We start from the raw sequence: 19,962 nt of genomic DNA, 5'->3' as shown, positions 1-19,962 counted from the left end.
CTTATAGAAAGGTTAGAAATGAGAGCTGACAGTCATTTTTACAGATCAAATCCTGCTTCACTTGGCAGCCACATTTTCTTGGGCACAGTCTACTTAATCTGGGCCACATATCTATTGTCATCTAATTTAACTTTTTTTTTTTAATTCAAAAAATGTATTCTAAGAAGGGCCACCCCTTAATATCATATACATGCAAAATTTTTGTGCTGTTTTTCTTTTAATACCATAAAATATTACAAAAGACACCATTGTAGTCTTTACAGGAAAACTTAAAGATTTGCATAAACATATATATCTCACAGTTTATTTTGAATTCTGTTTGTAACTATTTTGTGCTGCCTTTGTTCCTTCCCTTGTGATGTAAAGTGTGATGGGATTAAATTATTGTTAGTACAACTGACCCTTGAACAACACAGGTTTGAACTTTGTGGATCCACTTATATGCAGATTTTTTTCCGTGGATACAGTACTGTAAATGTATTTCCTCTTATGACTTTCTTAATATATAATACAGATGATATACAAAATATGTGTTAAATTGTTTACATTATAGGTAAGGCTTCTGGTCAATAGTAGGCCATTAGTAAAGTTTTTGGGAATCAAAAGTTATATGCAGATTAGCAACGAAGTGGGGATTTGGTGCCCCTAACTCCCACATTATTAAAAGATCACCCATATAAGGATTGCTGCATATGTCTGTCATTGCTTACACATCAATAGGAAGAACAGATTATAATGGTTGTCCCTTGGAAGAGAACTTGGTATTTTATAACTTCTTTAGGATGCAGAAAATGATTGAAATGAGTATTATCTATCTGCAGAATAATAATTACTATATATTTACCCATAGTACCCTAGTTTTAATTTATAATCACACTCTAAATATTTTCTGTTGACCAAGAATTCATAAATAATTCACTGTTGATGAAGAGAAAAGAATTAGATTTAATGAAAATGAGAATTACAGTTTCAGAGTAGAAAATAAATGCTTCCCAAGTTTTTGTGGAGATTATACTTTTAAGAGAAAAAAGCATGTATGTCCAACTATGCTGAAAGTGTTGTGTATGTGTAAAAATAACTTCAAAGGTGTTATATAAGAAATTGTATTGAGGGAAATACAATGTGTATATAAATAGGTGCTGTAACTGGCAAGTAGAATAGACTGTATTAAGGACTGTAAGAGACTGATCATTTCTGCGTGAGGGAATTGAGAAAAGCTTTGTGGAATGGATAGCACATCAAATGCACGAACATCAAAAAAATCTGAAAGACCACAGTTACATGAATGAGGGCAGAAACTAAATTGTCATTGTGTTCATTGAAGAGTATGACAAGCCTAGTGCATAACTGGCAGTAAATAAATATTTGTAAAATGTGGCCACATGTTGGATTTTTAAAGTGAAACTTACATAATAACAATAGGAGCTCTTGTTAGGCAAGACAAAGATGGTAGAAGGCTGGAGATACTTGGATTCTGTCTTCATTTATTCTTTGAACAATGCTTTGTGCTGGGATTGGAGGAAAGCACTAAAGGAGGCAGACATGTTCCAACCATCAAAGAGCTCAGAGTACAACTGGGCTTAGGGGCAGGGGAAAGTAATATTTTTTCAGAAGGGAAGTTCTATTGTTTAATTCTTGAACGCAGATACTTAAGGCACTACAGCATAAATGGCATCAGCTGTATGAGTGAAGACTATGTTTGGTAGAGACAGCACAGACGATCACAGGCTTGTGTGGCTATCAAGTTGAAGTACTGTGGTAACCACACATAATTACATCAGGCTACTGATAGAAGGTTTGATTTAAAGGGTGAATTCTTGGGTGTTTGTAAGGGGATAGATGAGCAGCATGTGGCATGCATCAGGTGAATGCTTTTCCAGAAGCCAGGAGGTTGCCTCTTTATGGGAGAGGGTGAGGTGGCACTTGTGACATCATGCTAGTTTTACAGTTTTAAATGTGTTGAGTATAAAGTTAATTGGGGTCTACTAAAATTTCTAAAATGGTAAGTTATACATAAGATACTAGATTGCTTAAGGCTTTGTCCTCAATTTTCAGTACAAATTGTGTATTTTACTTGTTACTTGAAGCCTTTATCTACTAAACATTCTTTATATAGCCTTTGATGATAAACATAGATACCAACTGACAGCATATAAAATATACACTTGTAGCCAACTTGGTAATAAGAATAGTGCCCCCCGCCACCCCCGGCAAAAAAATGTCCGGGTTGTAACTCCTGGAACCTGTGGATATGCTACCTGACATAGCAAAAGAGAATTAAGGTTGCAGATGCAAATAAGTTTGTTAGCAAAATGACCTTAAAATAGGGAGATTATCCTGGATAATCTGGTAGACCCAGTGCATTCATAACAGTGCTTAAAAGTGGAAGAGGGAAACAGAAGGATCAGAGATATGAAGTGAGAAAGATGTAACCAGCTATTGCTGGCTTTGAAGCCAAAGAACGTGTGTAACTTCTAGAAGCTGTGAAAGGCAGTAAAATTAATTCTCCCCTAGAGCTGTTAGCTCAATGAGACCTATATCAGTTCCGACCAATAGAACTCAAAAATAATAAATTTGTATTGTTAAGCCCCTGAGTTTTTGGCAACAATTTATTATTTATTATGGCAACAAATAGAAAATCAATACATCAACATTTAATAGTGGTAAAGAACACTCACAGGTTATTGTTAGAAAGTACTAGAAACAAAATATTGTATATTAATGACAAGGCATTGGAGAGTAAAATGTCACAACTATCAGGGTTTAATACCATAGTTTAAAATTATGATTTGTTGTTTACAGTAAGTGTGAGTGTAACTTTAATAAAAGCCTGAAAGTACTATAGGTTTTTTTTTTAAAATCCTTGCAGATGAAGCAACAATAAGTTGAATCAAACCATAATGAAATTTAGGGGCATAATTAAGGGATTTTAAAAGAGAATATACTAATTCTTGAGTAAAATAACAGAATTATAAATATACTGCTACCCAGATTGTTTGGCTATTAGCAGTATAATAAAGTACCCCAAGTCTGAGGACTCATGTTTTTTATGTCATGATCTTGATGAAAAGATTTCCTCAGTACTTCATATTTTGTTAAAGTTCCCAAAATTCATAATGAAATGTGTGTACATGTCTTGGGGGAGGAGTCTGCTTTAACAAAATAAGGATCATTTTCTCTGGGTTGAAAATTACACCATAATGAGATTTCCCAGGACAGGTTTTGGTACTGAGGCCAGGTCTCTCACAGATGAGATTGAATACATGACTATATATGTTTCTACAGTTTAAAGTGAGTCATGTGCAAAATGCATTTTGACTCTTACAGGAAATGTGCAGTAATAATTTCTCAAGGATTTTAAGGAGCCTCTTATGAAGGTTGTCAATGAAGAGCTTGCAGTTGATTGTTCCTCTCAGAAATGTTACTTATCTTTGAAAAGTTTTTTTACCTTTGTCTTCCAGCCACCAGTCTCTCCCAGGAGATCTTTGGATGTAGATGTTACAGAAAGTTCCAGGGATGTCAAATACCAAATACTTTACTCGGTACTTTTATAACATGGAGTGCCTCCAAATTTCGGCATACCTTATGAAGTTAAGTTTCCAAAAGCTTAAAATTTTCAAAGTTAGTAAGCTACATTGTGGCTATAATATATAGTAGAATAGAATGTCATGTTTGGAAGAGACATTAATTTCTCCCACTTCAGGTTGATACTCTCCTTGAGATAAGAAATTTTGTCTCAGTTAATAAAATAATATTGCTAGATTGAGATTCAGGCCATAAATCTCACTACTTGCTACTTGCATTATCTCTTTTCCCTTATCTCTAATTGTATCTTTAACTGTCCTTCCTTCTTCCTGGTTGTGAGGCTGAAGTGACATAATATATTAGAAATTCATGTGAAATAACCTAAGGCATGGATTCCTAATGTTCCCTCCACCCTGCACAAAAAAGTTAGTAACTGTCTGATGAAATTTATTCACAAAATTATGTCACTATATTATACTCATGGAGATTCACAATTTATCTTGACCTATAAAACCTTCTGAGTAGTCAGGTAGCAAAGAAGCCAATTTAACCCAACATTTCCCATGCTCTTTTGTTACAGAACATACAGTGCATACCATGTGACATTGTTTAGAGAATGCCTTCACACAGAATTTACACATGAGAAAACTGAGGACTCAGAAGATTATGGCTTGGACGTGGGGAGGAAGGCCTTTATACTCAATAGAATTTCCTTTATTTTCTTTACTTTTTGCAAGTAGAGAACCACAGGGTTTAGTAAGGTTTTATGGCATTAGGGATTTTAGAAATAATTCTTAATATCTTTAATTGCATAACTTTTTTCCTTTTTTTTTTTTTTAAGAAAGGGAGAGAGAAGGGTGGGGAGAGCAAAGGGAAAGAGAGAGAATCAAAGGGGCTCCCTGCTGAGTGTAGAGCACAGCACACAGGGCTTGGGGCTCAGTCTTACAATCCTGAGATCATGACCTGAGCTGAATTCAAGAGCTGACATTTAACTGACTTAGCAACCCAGGTGCCCCTAATTACATAACTGCTTAAAATTTACTTGTTATTATTAATATCATCATCATTCTATCCCATTTGATCCTAACCTGCCTGTTTTCAAAGTGTCTGTGGTGACTCTAGTAAAAATTCTATATTGTATTTGTGACTGTATACTAATAATTTTACAGAACCCTGTTTGAGTCTAAAATCATAGTTTTGTGGAAAACTTAGATGAAGTTCAAAAGTTCTACTCATTTCACACAATTATATATATAGTGTGTTAATTCTGTGACAACTTTTTTTTCTGTGACACCTTTTGAATAAATTATATGTAAAATTTACTATGTGCGATTATAAATCAGCCACATGAAACAGATTCCCCTTGATGACAAATATTACCATAATTATGTTTCTCAAGGACCATCAGTTCTATTGAAACGACAGAAGCCAGCTGAGGCTGAAGGCCTGATGTGTGCTGCAGTGCGTTACCTTCATGCTTTATTTTTTTAATTGCCATGACCTGTTCCTGAGGTAGTATTTATTTTAGTTTTGTAGGTAAGGAATCTAAACTACTCTATTCTCCTGACCCCTCTATTCCTTAGGAGAGCCATTCCTGGTCTAGTTACCTACAAGCCTCTAAGAATCACTCCTAATTATTCTTTCATGCCCTACAGTCAATAACTAAGTGCTCTGGATTCTAATTCTTTCTTTGTGGTATTTCCCATGCCCTTTTTTAATTCCTCCTGTGACCACGGTTATTCAGACATTGCTTACCTCTGGAGAGTTGCTGGGGTGGTTTTATAGGTGGTTCCTCCAGTAATGTCTTTTCAAACACTGTCCTACATCCCATAGCTAAAATATCTGACCACATCTGTAGATTCCATTGCTCATGCCCTTGTTACTGCATTCTGCTGCTATTAGGAGACAATGATGATAGGTACGTTAGTGTTTTGCACATGACTGTGAAAACCATACTAGTCAGCCATTCCCCTATCAGAAATAGACTTTATTACTATGACTTCAACCAGAATTAAATGTTCCTCATTCAACAATTTCTCTTAGATGTAAGTGGCAGTTGCACATCCATTAACCTTATTTGTACTTTTCTCTCCAGTTATGAATTTGTATCCTTGGACACTTAACATCCTATTTAACCCCTAGCTTAGATGGATCCCATGCATATCCATAGGTTCCTGTGCTACACTTTTCTGGCCTTAGATTTTTACTGACTTGTGTCTCAAAGTTGTTGCATAAGAGAAGTTTTTAATTCTCTAGGTGTCTTACGATAAAATCTTTCCTGAATAATGAAAAGTTGTATCTCTAAATACCCAGAAGTATATATTTCAAGTCATTTTCATCTTCAAGTGCTTCACGCCCAGAGAGGAAGCTTATATATAGGTGAGGTTTTCTTGCTTGTGTAGTTTTATTTCTGAGATTGAGATAGTGGTCATGTTTCTCATGGTCATGATGGGGACTTTGTATCCTGCTTGCCATATGGCAGGGGCTCTTAGTGCTTTGTATTCATTGACTCAGCCAATTACAAGTTAAAGAATATCTTAGATTTTTTTCCAACCTCATTTTTTAACCATGAGCTTCACATAGAATATAAAACTGCCAAGCCTACCCAGATACAAATATTTACTATAACTTTTTTCTTGATCTATTTAAGCATTTGTTATTCATTTTTAAATCATCTTGGTGAAAGCTTACTAAAATTCTTATTTGAGGAAGAAGAAACTAAATTATAGGTGAACTAGGATTGAGATTGATTGCTCTAGTGATTTTATAATGCATTAATGTGCTAAAATCTAGAAGTACTTAAAACCTCATTAGAATTTAACACAGGATAGAATTTTGAATTATACATTATTCTCAAGAGATTTATTACAGACCTATACTTGCAATGTAGATGGTGCATTTTGAGTAGATGAGGAATGTAGCCCAAGAATTTAAAATATTAGTGTATAAATATAAATGTGGAAAATTCTTAACAAAGACTACTTTTTTTTAAGAAATGGGGAATATTTAAAAAAAGAAAAAGAAATGGGGAATATTTTGAAAAAATTGTTTTTCCATGACTGGTTCAAAATCAGTAGTTTAATTAGCACTTATATTTGAATTACTAGCTCAATGTGTAATCTTTTACTGTATAATCTATTTAATACAATAGAGAACTTTGTTGTTGAAATCAGAAACCTTTTCATATTAATTATGGTCCTTTGTTTAAATTAAGATGAATACATGCATATTTTGTATTCAGTGGAAGATCTAGGGTTGTCTAAAATTACTCATACACATACTTCGCTGTGGCTTTTCTCATCAAGCAATTTGAAATGTAGTTAAATAAATAATCTTCCTAGCACTCTGATAATGACTAGCCTGGGAAGGAGAAGAATTATAGTGAATGGTAGGATATATGATGCCTTTTTGGTGTGCCCTGTAAAATGAGATATTTTAATATTCATATTTACATAGCTCACTTAAATCTCTTATGTTTAATACTTTAGATTTGTTGGTCTTTGTAAGAAAGTAAATCAAAAGTTCTGTACAGCTTTTAGCTCCTTCTAGGGTCTCTTCTTAACTCATTTACATAAATAGAGAAGAAAAACACAGAAAACTGGATTCTTGGTATTTTGCATGAATCCAGACATCAAGTGTTGATAAAATATTTAAGAAATTGTGTAAGTGGGGTAGCCTAGGTGGTTCAGCGGTTGAGCGCCTGCCTTTGGCCCAGGGCGTAATCCTGGAGTCTGGGATCAAGTCCCACATCGGGCTCCCTGCATGGAACCTACTTCTCCCTCTGCCTGTGTCTCTGCCTTTCTCTCTCTCTCTCTCTCTCTGTCTCTGTCTCTCATGAATAAATAAATAAAATCTTAAAAAAAAGAAATTGTATAAGTAAAGCCTAGGTGTCAAAGTATTTTTAATAAAGTATCACAAAATAATTTTTCTTATAAAAGGTGAAAGAAGATACAGGGGCTTTGTGGGTCCTCATCTCTACCACTGTAGCACAAAAGCAGCCACAGACAAACTGTAAATGAATGGTTGGCCCTGTTCCAATGGCACATTTCAAAGAGAATAAGTAACCTTGATTTGTGATGAGAACCATAGTTTGCCGACCGCTGGTATAAGATCACAACTGACATGGAAGGAGGAAGGTGCTGGACAATTAGGAAGGATCAGCCAAGCAAAGGTTCTTAACCTCAGATCCATTGACCAGTTTTTTTTTTTTAATTTATTTTTTATTGGTGTTCAATTTACCAACATACAGAGTAACCCCTAGTGCCCGTCACCCATTCACTCCCACCCCCCACCCCCCTCCTCTTCTACCACCCCTAGTTCATTTCCCAGAGTTAGCAGTTTTAAGGATTAACATGCAGCATGTTGTGCACTGGTTTCTTTTTCCTGTGAAATGTGTCACACCTATCTTCACTGCCTGAGGCATATACTGCCGAGGCTTTCTGTGCCCCCCCCCCCCCCATGTTAAAGACTTACCTGTTGTTAAAAATGGCAGAAGTTTATAAATAAATGTATCCTGAATCATTGAAACAGATACATAGGAGATATTGAGAAATATTCAGACCTCACCAAAATTTTCCATGAATTAGAAATAGAAAGGCTGTTCCTATGAGATTGAGATAAAAAGGATTATCAAAGGCCATGGTTTTGAAACTGTTCTAGAGAAAAATCTGACCGATTGCTCACAGGCCTTCTTTAGATGGTGAAGGGGTCAGAAAAGAAAGTGTCACTGCTGCTCCTGATTCTTCATCTGAGGCAGTTCAGCTTTATAGTCTATTTCTTTAAGTCTCTGCCTATTAATTTATATATGTAAAAGAAATAATACTTTTAAAAAACTATTGTATAATAGTAAGTCAATGAATACTATACAGTACTTATATTTTTTGCCCTTGCCTGTACAGTATTTCTTTGAATATACTTTATTATAAGCAATAATTCTGCTTGACTTTTTATTAACAAGGAATTCAATAATGGCAAAATAATATTAATCTTAAATTTAATTATGTCTGTGGGAAGTACGGTTGACTGACCTGTAAGTCTGTTAACTATGGCACTTCTTTGCATTTTGTTGCAGGTTTTCTGCTCTGGAAAAACAATGCAACTATTGATGGTTAGTCTTGGAATTGCAATGTAGAAAGTTCTGCCAAATATCTAAATTGGGATTATTTAAGTAATATTATTAACTCTTAAGCCATATAACAGATTTCAATCTGGGTGACACAAGAGATGTATTTTACATTCTTTCCTTTATTGATCAAATTTTTTTTTTTAAGTGCCTACTATATGCCAAGCACCAGCAGTCTGAAGGCAGGTATAGTTTTGTTGCAAGAGAAAGAAAAAAGCATTTGATTGCTGTATCACATTGCTATTTTCAATTATTTTAGTATCAATACTATTTACTTGGAAAAAAACTCATGATACAGAGTCATTTAACTTTTAAGAGTTATTTTTTTAAATGTTGTATTTGATGAGGACTTTCTCAAATCACCCATTTAAACCTTAGAAAAATTCTGTTATCTGTAGGGTAGGTTCAGGGGTGGAAACGTCAGGTTTTTTGTCCCTATTTTGCAGATGAAAAAGAAAATGAGAATGGATAACTTTAATGAGATACCCAAGGTCACACTCTTCTACTAGACTGGCTGTTTCCTCCTCCTTTTATTCTTGACTATACTCCACTCTTCCTCTTCCTCAATTACTAGCCTTGTGGCTTTCTCATAGAAAGTGATCTACTCAGAGAAAGAGAGTGAATAGGTCCTTTAAAATGTTCAGTAAATATTTTAACTAATGATTCTTTCTACCATTCATCGAAGGACAACATAGTTTTAAAGAAGAATATGTATTTTTAAATGTTTTCACCATACATAGACAGTTTTATATAACTAGGAAGTATATTAGTGTCACCAAGTTCCTTTTTTTCCTTGTGTTTACATTTTGATGCTCCTTTAGCATTGCAGTTATAATCTCACACACCTCATTGATGCAAGATAAAACATGAAACACAGGTTAATACAGGTATATACAGACTTAGGGCATAATTTGGATACCCTGTGATGATCTCTTAAAAGCTTCTGAATGATTCTAAAGCATCCTTGGTTAATAGTTTTTGCAGGTACTTCAAATTTATTTTTTCTGTTTCTCAGACTATATAGTTTATTTTCCCTTCACCTCAAGATTCAGTGCCTTTGCCCATTCTACACTTACATAGCCAAATCCTTTTCTTGAGAAATTATAGATATTTAAGCTATGAAAGATTTGTTCTATTTGAAAGATTATTGTAGGTGGTAGGTAAACAGAAGACATTCTCTAGGAATTATGATCTTGTTTTCACATAAATATGTTCAGTTAGAGAAATATGTCAGATATATATGAATAGTTGACATAGTTTATGTTCTATTAACCTTGCTTATTTTTACAGCATGTTGATTTTATTGTCTTAATATTTACATTATTTTTGGTCATTTCAAAAGTGAATAAAGCTTATGCTATAAAATACTTTTCCTACATGGTATTTTCCTGAAGTTTTAATAAAGCATTACTAGTTTAATCAGCACTCAGTGCTCATATTTTGTGCAAATTGCAAGCATGCACTATACAATTCATCATGGGATTGTATACTGCAAACACTATGGTCATGAAAAAAACAAAGGTCAGAGCTATCTCTAAATCTGACACAGAATTATTAAGTTTATTCTCATTATTTTTGAGTACAAAATGCTTATAAAAAAATAGAACCACCAAAGCAGTGGATATTCTAATGAGAAACTGAAGTACAGTGTCAGGGGAAGTTGAAGGGAAAAATAAACTTCTTTTTGGAATAAAATGACTGAAAATTACATTTAAGTGATACATAGTGTTTGATTTTTCCCCCCATATCAGACAGGTAAAGTGCCAAGGTCATAACAAGGTTTGAAGGAGACACATATCACACAATGGTATGAACAGTCAATCATTATGCTTATGAACTACGTGAAGATCTGGTCTTCTTAATCATATGCTAATAAAGGAAGATTTTGTGTACCTGTCTCTAAACTTCAGTCCTCCTTTGGGAGTTTAATTCTGAATACCATACATCTTCAGTATTCTTTTCATTAAAAAATATAAACTTAATGCATGAACCCATACTTTTTATAAAACAATTTTTAAAATACAGAAGTATAATAAAGAGCAAAAGTCCCTTTCTGTCCACCTATTCCCCTCTCTTCCCATGCTTAATTACATCAAAAAGGTTAAAGTGTAGATCACTAGAGTTGAATATCTCAGTTCTCTTTTCTGGAATAGTATCTTAATCTTGTTTTCTGTTATATAATGCTTCTGTAGTCGTTTTCTGTAATATGCTTCAAGAAATTCTATTACAGAATTTAAATGGCACAAATTATAGATCTCCGAGGTCTTAGATATAAGGACTACTTTCAGAGATCTTAAACTAGAGAGAAATCTTAAAATGTATGCATACATATATTAATATATAGGTATTGTGTAGATATATCACATATGATATATATGTGTATGTATATGTGTGTGTGTGTGTGTGTGTGTAGCAGACATATGGAACATCAGCACTTCACAGAGAAGATTTCATGGAAGAAAGTAGGTGCCCATTGTTTATTGAGTGGAATAAAAGGAGGGTAGTGGAGAGATATATGTGATATGTCAGAAATATACGTGTGTGTATGTGTATATATGTGTGTATATGTTTATATATAAACATATAATACTATATATTTTTGGCTCTATACACATAACTTTATATGCAGTTAATAAAATATGTTTTATATAAATATATAATATATAAGTTACTTATGTATGTTATATTTATAATATATTATTTAAGATATATGCCATATATATTTATTATTTATATGTTATATATTATATATAGGTGTATACACACACACGCACACACACACAATTTTCCCACTATCTTCCTCTCATTCTACTCCAATAAACAATGGATAACTACTTTCTTCCATGAAGTCTCCCTGTAGTGATGATATTTCATGCATTGAATGCAGTGGAGACACCATGTAAATAAAAATATTTGTCTCCAATACTATGAGTTCCTTAAGAATAAAGACCATGTTCTCTCTCTCTCTCTCTCTCTCTCTCTCTCTCTGTCTCTCATGATTAAATAAATAAAATCTTAAAAAGAAAAAGAATAAAGACCATTTGTTGCTTAGTAACTGTTAGCATTACATTATGACTGTGTTTTGAGTTCTACATACTTGAAGTCTGTAGTTGGTAACTGGGTCCTTCTTGAACTTCAGAAAGGGTGGAGCATGGAATCATAGAAAAAAATTATTTTTGAAATTCAGATGGAACTGGATTTAATCCACAGGATACTTATTTGCTCTGTAAACTTGGATGAGATACTTAAATTTTTTTAAGTTTATTTTCCTCATCTGTAGAGATAAAATTCATATCATATGGTTATTAAGTGTATTAAATGAGTTAATTTAAAGCATTTGGTAAAGGCGTATAAGAAACCTTAGTTCAGATCTATATTTAAATATCTTGAAATGATTCCTGTGCTTTAATATCAATTACCAATTTATAGTAAAATATTTAAAACTTAAATTAAAAAAAAAACTTAAATTTTATACGTATGTGGTCAGGTAAATTAAGAATTTAATTTACCATTTACCCCAATGTTCCATATTAATTAGCCTCAAGTATCACACAGTTGCATTTTTTATCTAAGAAGGTAAAATTGAAAAGTCATTTAGAAGTAGGCCCAAAAGTGTGAGAATTTGGGACACAAAAAAGGAGCCAATTGAAAAGAAAGCAATGTGCTTCTCAACTTTTGTCACTGGCAGGAAGATAGGAATACTTCCATCTGCCAAGGACAGGGAAGGGAATAACGGTACATAAATACATTATAAAGGGCACTGTAAGAGTTTTCATGCTTCAGAGATAAACAGATAATCATTACCATATACAAGTTAAAAATAGTATGGAAATAGTTTTTCATGGAAGATTAACAACTGAAGCCAGAAATGTTTGTGGTTGCTCATATGGAAGTTGCTTTGTTAGATGAATGTACTGACTGGGCAAGTAGTCAGTAATTTGTGTGAGCTGTTACCCTTAGAGTTCAAAATCCTGCACAGAGTGGCTCTGATTTCAGATAAAGTTGCATATGTTGGTAGAATTATTTGCCTTTTGGCTCTTGAATCATTTATGAACAGGATTTTTTTTTTTAGTAGAAAAGAATAGCCTTCCCTCTAGCCTTGTTTATTATCAGAGCGTTTAACATTCATATGCGCTTGCTTAAGTGTTCATAACAAGCTTGTAGATCCCAAAAAAAGCTGAAGAATTATTTCTGGTGGTCTTTTTTTTTTTTTCTGGTGGTCTTTGAATGTGTAATTGCTGCCAGCTGAGGAAGTGAAATTCCGAATCAGTTTGAGGAACTTTCACAAATAACACTTAACATAATTATAAGGCATAAAGCTTGATATATAGTTTATATAATAGAGCCTTACCTAACCACAAAATAATCAAAGAACAGTCAAACAGAGGTCTTCACAGAGGTATATATTAAGTTTTGCTTTACAGTGTAGTTCTTTAGATTTATTAAAACCTCCTGGTTGTGCATTTGAAATTAGGCCTATTTAAAACATCCTTGTATGAATTTTCTATTTTGCTATGAGCATTTCCAGGAGCATCTAACAATAATGATAAAAAGGCGATCATCAAAAGGCAGAAAATCCTCCACCTTTGCTTAAATATATTGGAATAAAGTGGTTTTAAGATCTTGGCCAAGGACACTTAGTGGTATTTCTTTACTTTTCAAATAGTGTTTTCAACTTTCAGGGAAATAAAATTTTAAAAATCCAGATTACTTATATCACTAAATAATTATACTATAAAATTATTGTTACTTTTCAGAAATGTTTGATATAGTATTCACTTAAATATGATTACCTTTGCTTTATGGGTAGATTTAATTTTGTGCAACTTTTTAGGACCTTTTCTAATATTTTGACAAAGGTTAAATTTGTATGTGTTGTGGCTAAAAATCATAATTTACAAAGCAACTTGAGAAATGTCAGGATTGCCCATATTCTTCCCATATAGACTTCTGTACCATTTATTCCTATGTTCACTTTTACTTATCTGTTAAAACTTTAGCAAGTGTTAAGATATTACATACAGAAGTTTCATACGAAGAAATCATCCACTCAATGTCTCTCTTTCCACACCTCCCTCACCTTATTAAAACATGTGCTTTCTTGTCTACTTCCTCTTTTTTGGGTAGTGTTTTCCCATTACAGAGACTAGAAACTGGAATCATTGAGGGAATTCTGAATATGCTTTCTTTGCTATGTATGTAAGACCTGCATAGATCAGTGCTTATCATTTTAGTCAAGGTCTCTCTTATTTCATATCTACAAATAATTACTCTCCCTACCTTTAATCTAGTGGTTTTCAAGCAGAGGCAAATTTGCCCCAGGAGACATTTAGCAATAGTATCTGGAGACATTTTGAGTTGTCATAACTGAGGATGTGGTGCTATGGGCATATAATGAGTAGAGGTTATGGATGATGATAAAGTTGCATGAAGCACCGGGCAGCATCCAGTGAGCCTTACTCAGCCAAGAGTGACAATCATGGTAAGGTTGAAAACCCCTGCTCTAATTTCTCTTTGATCATTTCTCCTCCAGAGGATTCTTTTTAAAATGCTGCTTTTGCTACATAATCTTCAGGGTTATGATCTTGAGTATATGATCTAAGTTCTCCCTGGTTTCAAATTTAGTCAAGTCAGGGGATCCCTGGGTGGGTCAGTGGTTTGGCGCCTGCCTTCAGCCCAGGGCGTGATTCTGGAGACCCGGGATCGAGTCCCATGTCGGGCTCCCTGCCTGGAGCCTGCTTCTCCCTCTGCCTGTGTCTCTACCTCTGTGTGTGTGTGTCTCATGAATAAATAAAATCTTAAAAAAAATTTTTTTGTCAAGTCATACATTCTAACCCTGCTGCTTGTTGTGGGATCTTCTGTGGCCTTTGTTAGGGTGTTGTCTTCACAGTCATTATACAATGGAATGACTTTTAGGTCCCCATATCTTCACAACTTCCTTCCTTCTTTCCTTCCTTCTTTCCTTCCTTCCTTCCTTCCTTCCTTCCTTCCTTCCTTCCTTCCTTCCTTCCTTCCTTCCTTCCTTCCTTCCTTCCTCCCTCCCTCCCTCCCTCCCTCCCTCCCTCCCTCCCTCCCTCCCTGCCTCCCTGCCTTCCTGCCTTCCTGCCTTCCTGCCTTCCTTTCTTCTTTCCTTCCTTCTTTCCTTCCCCACTCCTATTTGATGATGCCAGAGAATTCTACTCCTTGTATTTCTGAACTTGCAGCTCTGTCCTGGAAGTTATAATTGACCATTGTAAAAAATCATTCCAATGAGATTATGCCATTACATGTATACTACTTATTAACCATTTATTTTCTCATTTCTGTGATTATCTTTGTTTTAAAAAAAATCATTTCTGGGCACCTGGGCGGCTCAGAGGTTGAGCATCTGCCTTCAGCTCAGGGCGTTGACCCCAGGGTCCTGGGATCAAGACCCACATTGGGCACCTTGCATGGAGCCTGCTTCTCCCTCTGCCTCTGTCTCTGCCTCTCTCTCTGTGTCTCTCACGAATAAATAAATAAAATCTTAAAAAAGTAAAAATAAAAAATAAATCCTTTCTAATAATGAAATTCATTTTCCAAAAATAATATGGAGTAGATTCCCTTTTGAAACCAGAAGTCTTATGTACTCAAGGAGCAGAATGAAAATCTTCAATCGCTTGACTTCCTTCTAGATTCCTCAGCAGCCTTTGAGGCATTATTAGAGAATACAAGAACTAAGATGTTAACCCTTGTATTATTCTTTAACTTTTTGATATATATTTCACCATAAAAATCCTTTGAGATTATAAATCTTTTTATGACAGGATCTACCTTGTTAACACATTGTTATGTATCTCATGCTTCCCTGTATAGCCCTATTATACCCAGTAGATGGTAATTAACTGTGTGAACAGAGTAACATGGCCAAGTCATCAAAGGTAGTACTGAAAACAAGCAAGGCAGAAGCTTAGCCAGGGAATATTTGTAGTAGAGTATAAGGGCTGAACAGTTAAATATATTCATATTTTTACTGAGAATTTACTAAAAATGAACTTAAAAAACCCTAAAAACAGGAAATGTATTCCATTCTGAAAATATGGAACCTCCTCATCCTTAAATCCCAAACTTCTAGGAATATCTTCCAGATGTTATTCAGTTGGGACCTAATTTTTCAAATAGGATACAGAGATTCATTACTTTTGTCTCATAAATAAAAGTGTTCCTTGGCAGCATACAAAGGAGGAAAGTTAGTTCAAGGGAGTTTCCCAATTATTGCACTTTGGCAAAATGAGGCTGGAGCAGTGTTAGGAAGTTCATACTTGCCCTTTGGAAATCCATTCTCCACTTTAGGAATGGGCAATGTGAAACAGAAGGATGGATTTGCAGTCATGGTTTTTTTTTTTTTTCTGTTTATTTTGGGGTTTTTGGGAGTTTTTTTTAAAACTTTAGTTCTGTTACAAGGATTAAATAAAACAGGCAAGACAGTTTCTGCTAGATGCCCATCTCCTCACTTCAGAAACACAATTTTATTTGACACAGTAGCAGCATTTCTTAGTCATGCAGCTTGGGATGGTCTCTGTGATGTGACTGAACATTTTCTAGAGTTTTTATTTATAGGGACCCTTTTCTCTCTTGCTTCCTCTCATCTGGAAAATATTCGTATACATTATTAAAAGAACATAATAACTCTGATTTCAGAAGAGTATCATTTCTTTCCAATAACCAAAATATCATACCATATCTACTATTTTTAACACTATCATGATATCAATATTATAAATTTTTTCTTGCACACAACTCCTATCAAGAGTTTGATCAGGACAACTGATTTTCTGGAGGATATGATAGGTATGCAGTAGGTATAGTCTGAGATAACTTTAGGTAGAATGTAGAAAACTTTTTTTTTTTTAATAGTTTGTGTGCATTCCCATTCTTGTCTCAGATCTTTCATCAGGAAAGAATGGGTCCTATGAATTAGAATGGCAGTCTGTCAGAAATGGTGGAATGCTGAAATAAAAATATCCTTTCTGGTCACTGGACTTATTGCACATTGAGGAGGAATGGGAAAGAATAGGAGGGATAAGAAATGTAAATGTAGAATAGGAAAAGAGACAAAGTTACATCCTGAAAGAATTGCAGAAATTTATCAACAAATAGTGCCAGAAATCTAAATTTTATTTCTTACACATTTTTTTCTTTCCAAATATGTACTTCCCTGCACAAATATGTCCTAGCACCTACTCTGGTGTAGGCATCACAAGAGAAACTTGGGGTGCAATGCTGAGTGTGGACAGACAAGATAACATGATATCTAATAGCAGCCTAGAGCTTCAGTCTAGGAGAGAATTGCATTAACAAATGCAAAATTGGAAGAGAGACGACTAAAAAGGAGAGGTACCATGAGAGCCATGATGGGTGGATTTGACCTAAGCAGGCATGTCAAGAAAGACTTTATGAGTAAGAGGGATGAAAATAAAAAGCAACTTTGTCACCCAAGCTGAGATATGAAGGAAAGTAATTTGGAAGAGAGTATTGTAGAGAAAGGATAAGAATGCCTATGACTAAAGAGAACTTAAACTGAAAAGCTTTACAAATAGGTTAATGAGGTTAGAGTGGAGAGATAAAGGCAGAACATAATTATAGAGGAGCACGATGTGTGATTGGCAAGATGGATCAGGTCATTTTTCCCCTAACTAGTGTATTTAGTAGTACTGATTAAAATAGATGGATTGCTAAAACTTTTAATCTTTTTCTTTTATGTTTTTACTCTTATGCCTTAATACAATAATTAAAGCAATATATACTAGTGTTTTTTATTTATAACTATACTGTAAGACTGAAAATAATTTGTGTATTATACAGTTAGTGATGAAGTAAAACTAATTATTTTCTGATGTCTTTGGATTGCTCATTACTATACTCTTTTCCTTTCTTCTATTCATCTTATCCCTAGTCATAATAATTTTATTTCTTTGACTATAATGTTTTATAAATGTAACATATTTGGCATATTCTTATGTCCATAAGAAAATCCTACTCAGGTTGTATGTAATACGGGTTTAAGTTGTCCTGCCTTATGACTTGGAAATAGTGAAGATTCTTTTTTTCACTGCCTTTTTTTTTTTTTTCTTTCTATCATTAAGAATTTCCATGTCTCATGTTCTAGCCCAAAACCAGCTTTCTTGCCAAGTTATTCCTTTGACTTTGTTATTTGTCATCTGGTTTCTCTTCTTTATATTAGAAGCTCTTTTTCCCTGATTTGCCACTTATGTGAAAGTCAAAGATTAGCTCTAACCCAGATTAGTGAACTTCTCATTTAAATACAATTTTGATTCCCCTAACCATGGGTTTGATTTCTTAAAGTTCTCTATATTGCTTTGGGAAAAAGAGGAGAAAATGGCTTTCTTGGTCACTGGTATTGTTTGGGGGAGGTTGAAATGAATTTTAGCAAACTTGTAAGATTATGTCTCTGTTCTTTTTCCACATAACACCTGAGAGAAGAACAACTGATTTCCTTTGTAGCTATTGTCACAAGAGTTATGACAACCTCAAAAGTTGCATGAATTTATTATTCCTTTAACTGAAATCTTGACCAAAATTAACATCATATTGGTTTCAGTCTAGAAAATGAATTCATTAACTATAAAACTGCATGAGTAAAATTTAACATTAGTTTGTTTTGTTTGTTTGTTTTTAATTTACTCTTTGGGAACATCCTACAGATGTAGAGTCAAATTATTTGTTCTGACTTGTAATTACTAATATTTATTGTTGATAATTCCGTTTTAATTTGGAAATGTCAGTACTTTACCTGACACTTTTGAAGACTTAATTATGACCACTTTATGGGTTTTTGTTTTGCTTTGCTTTTGCTAATGTGATAATTATAATTTTATTATATTTCATAATTGATTATTGCCACTGTTTTAAAAGCTACCAAGTTTTGTGAGTGGGGTCTTCATAAATACTAAATTTTATAGTTTGTTATTGTATTATACAGGAAAGTGCACATTATTTTGTGGATTGATTTTTGTACCTAAGCACTCACTAAATAAACTCTGTTTATAGTTCACCGTTGTTTTATATATTCAAAAATTACTTTTAGTGTTTAAAAAGAAGGATAGATTATATCTTACTTTCCAATATTTAACCCATTTATTTATTTTCCTCATTACATTAGCTAATAAATCCAGTACATTGAGATAATATAATATCCATGTACTGAATTAGGAGTGGTGTCAGTTATCCTTGTGCTTGCTTTAACTTTAAGGTAATTCTTAAAATAATGAAAGCAATTCTTCTCCCCACTTTGCTTTTACTTCTTTTTGTTTTCTTAGGGATAGATGTTGAATAGTACAAATACTAAATGTAATTAAAAGTTCATATTCTAAGAGCACCTGGGTGGCTCAGTGGGTTAAGCTTCTGACTTCATGTCAGGTGTGATCTGAGATGGGATTGAGCCCAGCATAGGGCTCCAAGTTTGGCAGGGATTTTCTCCCTTTCCCTCTCCCTCGTTCCCTCCCTCCCTTCCACTCTCTCTCTCTCTCTCGCTCCTCCCCCTGCTTGTTCACATGCCCATACTCTTTCTAAAATATATTTTTAAAAAGTTCCTAGTGTGTTTTCTTCTTCATTTCATAATGTGTTAAATCACAGATTTTTATATGTTGATACCAAAACTAGAAACATTAGTATGAACTCTTTTTTTTCCATAATGTATTGTGGTGAGAGAACATTGTATGCGTATCATCACAACTTTCAGTTAACACAATGTGTCCCCGTTATTATTACTGTATAAATGTCATTTATTTCTAATAGCTGTTTCCCTTATGAGGATCCTTTTTCTTTCTGAAATTTCCTGACACTTAAGACATTGTCATTTCACCAGATTACATGCTCACATGATCTACTTTAAGCTCTGAGTAAACATCTTTATTGCCAGTGCTTTAATGTGGGTGGGGAGTGAGGATCTGCCACCCTGTTGACTTCTTAGAATATAAGTTCATGAATACTTACTTTAACACTGGGCCAAGATCTTTCTCTGCTTCTTGCATTTGTTCACTCTCAACTTGAATTGTCTTCTGTAGAGCCTTACCTTGTGCATGTCTGTGGTTTTTGTTTTTAGTCTAATCCCATCTCTTTCTCTTTTTTTTAATCCCATCTCTTTCTGTTTCTCAGAAGTTCTCCAAAATTTCTAGTCACGTCATAGCATTACCCATTATTTCCCAGTATTACATATGTATGTTTGTGTGCGCAAGTGTGAGCTTCCAAGTGCATTTAACCCACCATCACCACCAGTACACATTTTTGGGGATTTAAATGAGGAAGACCTGTTCTCAGGCTACCACCTTGATAAA

General features: G+C 34.2%; 1 protein-coding gene and 1 non-coding gene across 2 annotated transcripts in view; one reads left to right on the top strand and one right to left on the bottom strand.

The window, feature by feature from the left end:
• CRPPA (CDP-L-ribitol pyrophosphorylase A) overlaps positions 1-19,962 on the top strand; it is a 292,641-nt gene that overhangs the window by 251,980 nt on the left and 20,699 nt on the right. The window contains exon 11 of the mRNA XM_038556990.1: positions 8,597-8,632. Within this exon, the coding sequence (XP_038412918.1) occupies positions 8,597-8,632 (36 nt within the window). The remainder of the gene's footprint in view (positions 1-8,596; positions 8,633-19,962) is intronic.
• LOC119867653 lies at positions 10,393-10,496 on the bottom strand. Its single transcript, XR_005369839.1, has one exon. It is a non-coding gene; the product is annotated as a small nucleolar RNA U13 (small nucleolar RNA).

This window comes from Canis lupus, chromosome 14 (genome assembly GCF_011100685.1).
Source record: "Canis lupus familiaris isolate Mischka breed German Shepherd chromosome 14, alternate assembly UU_Cfam_GSD_1.0, whole genome shotgun sequence".
NCBI lineage: Eukaryota > Metazoa > Chordata > Mammalia > Carnivora > Canidae > Canis > Canis lupus.
Note: the sequence above shows the minus strand (reverse complement) of the source record. Positions and strands in the feature narration are given on the sequence as shown.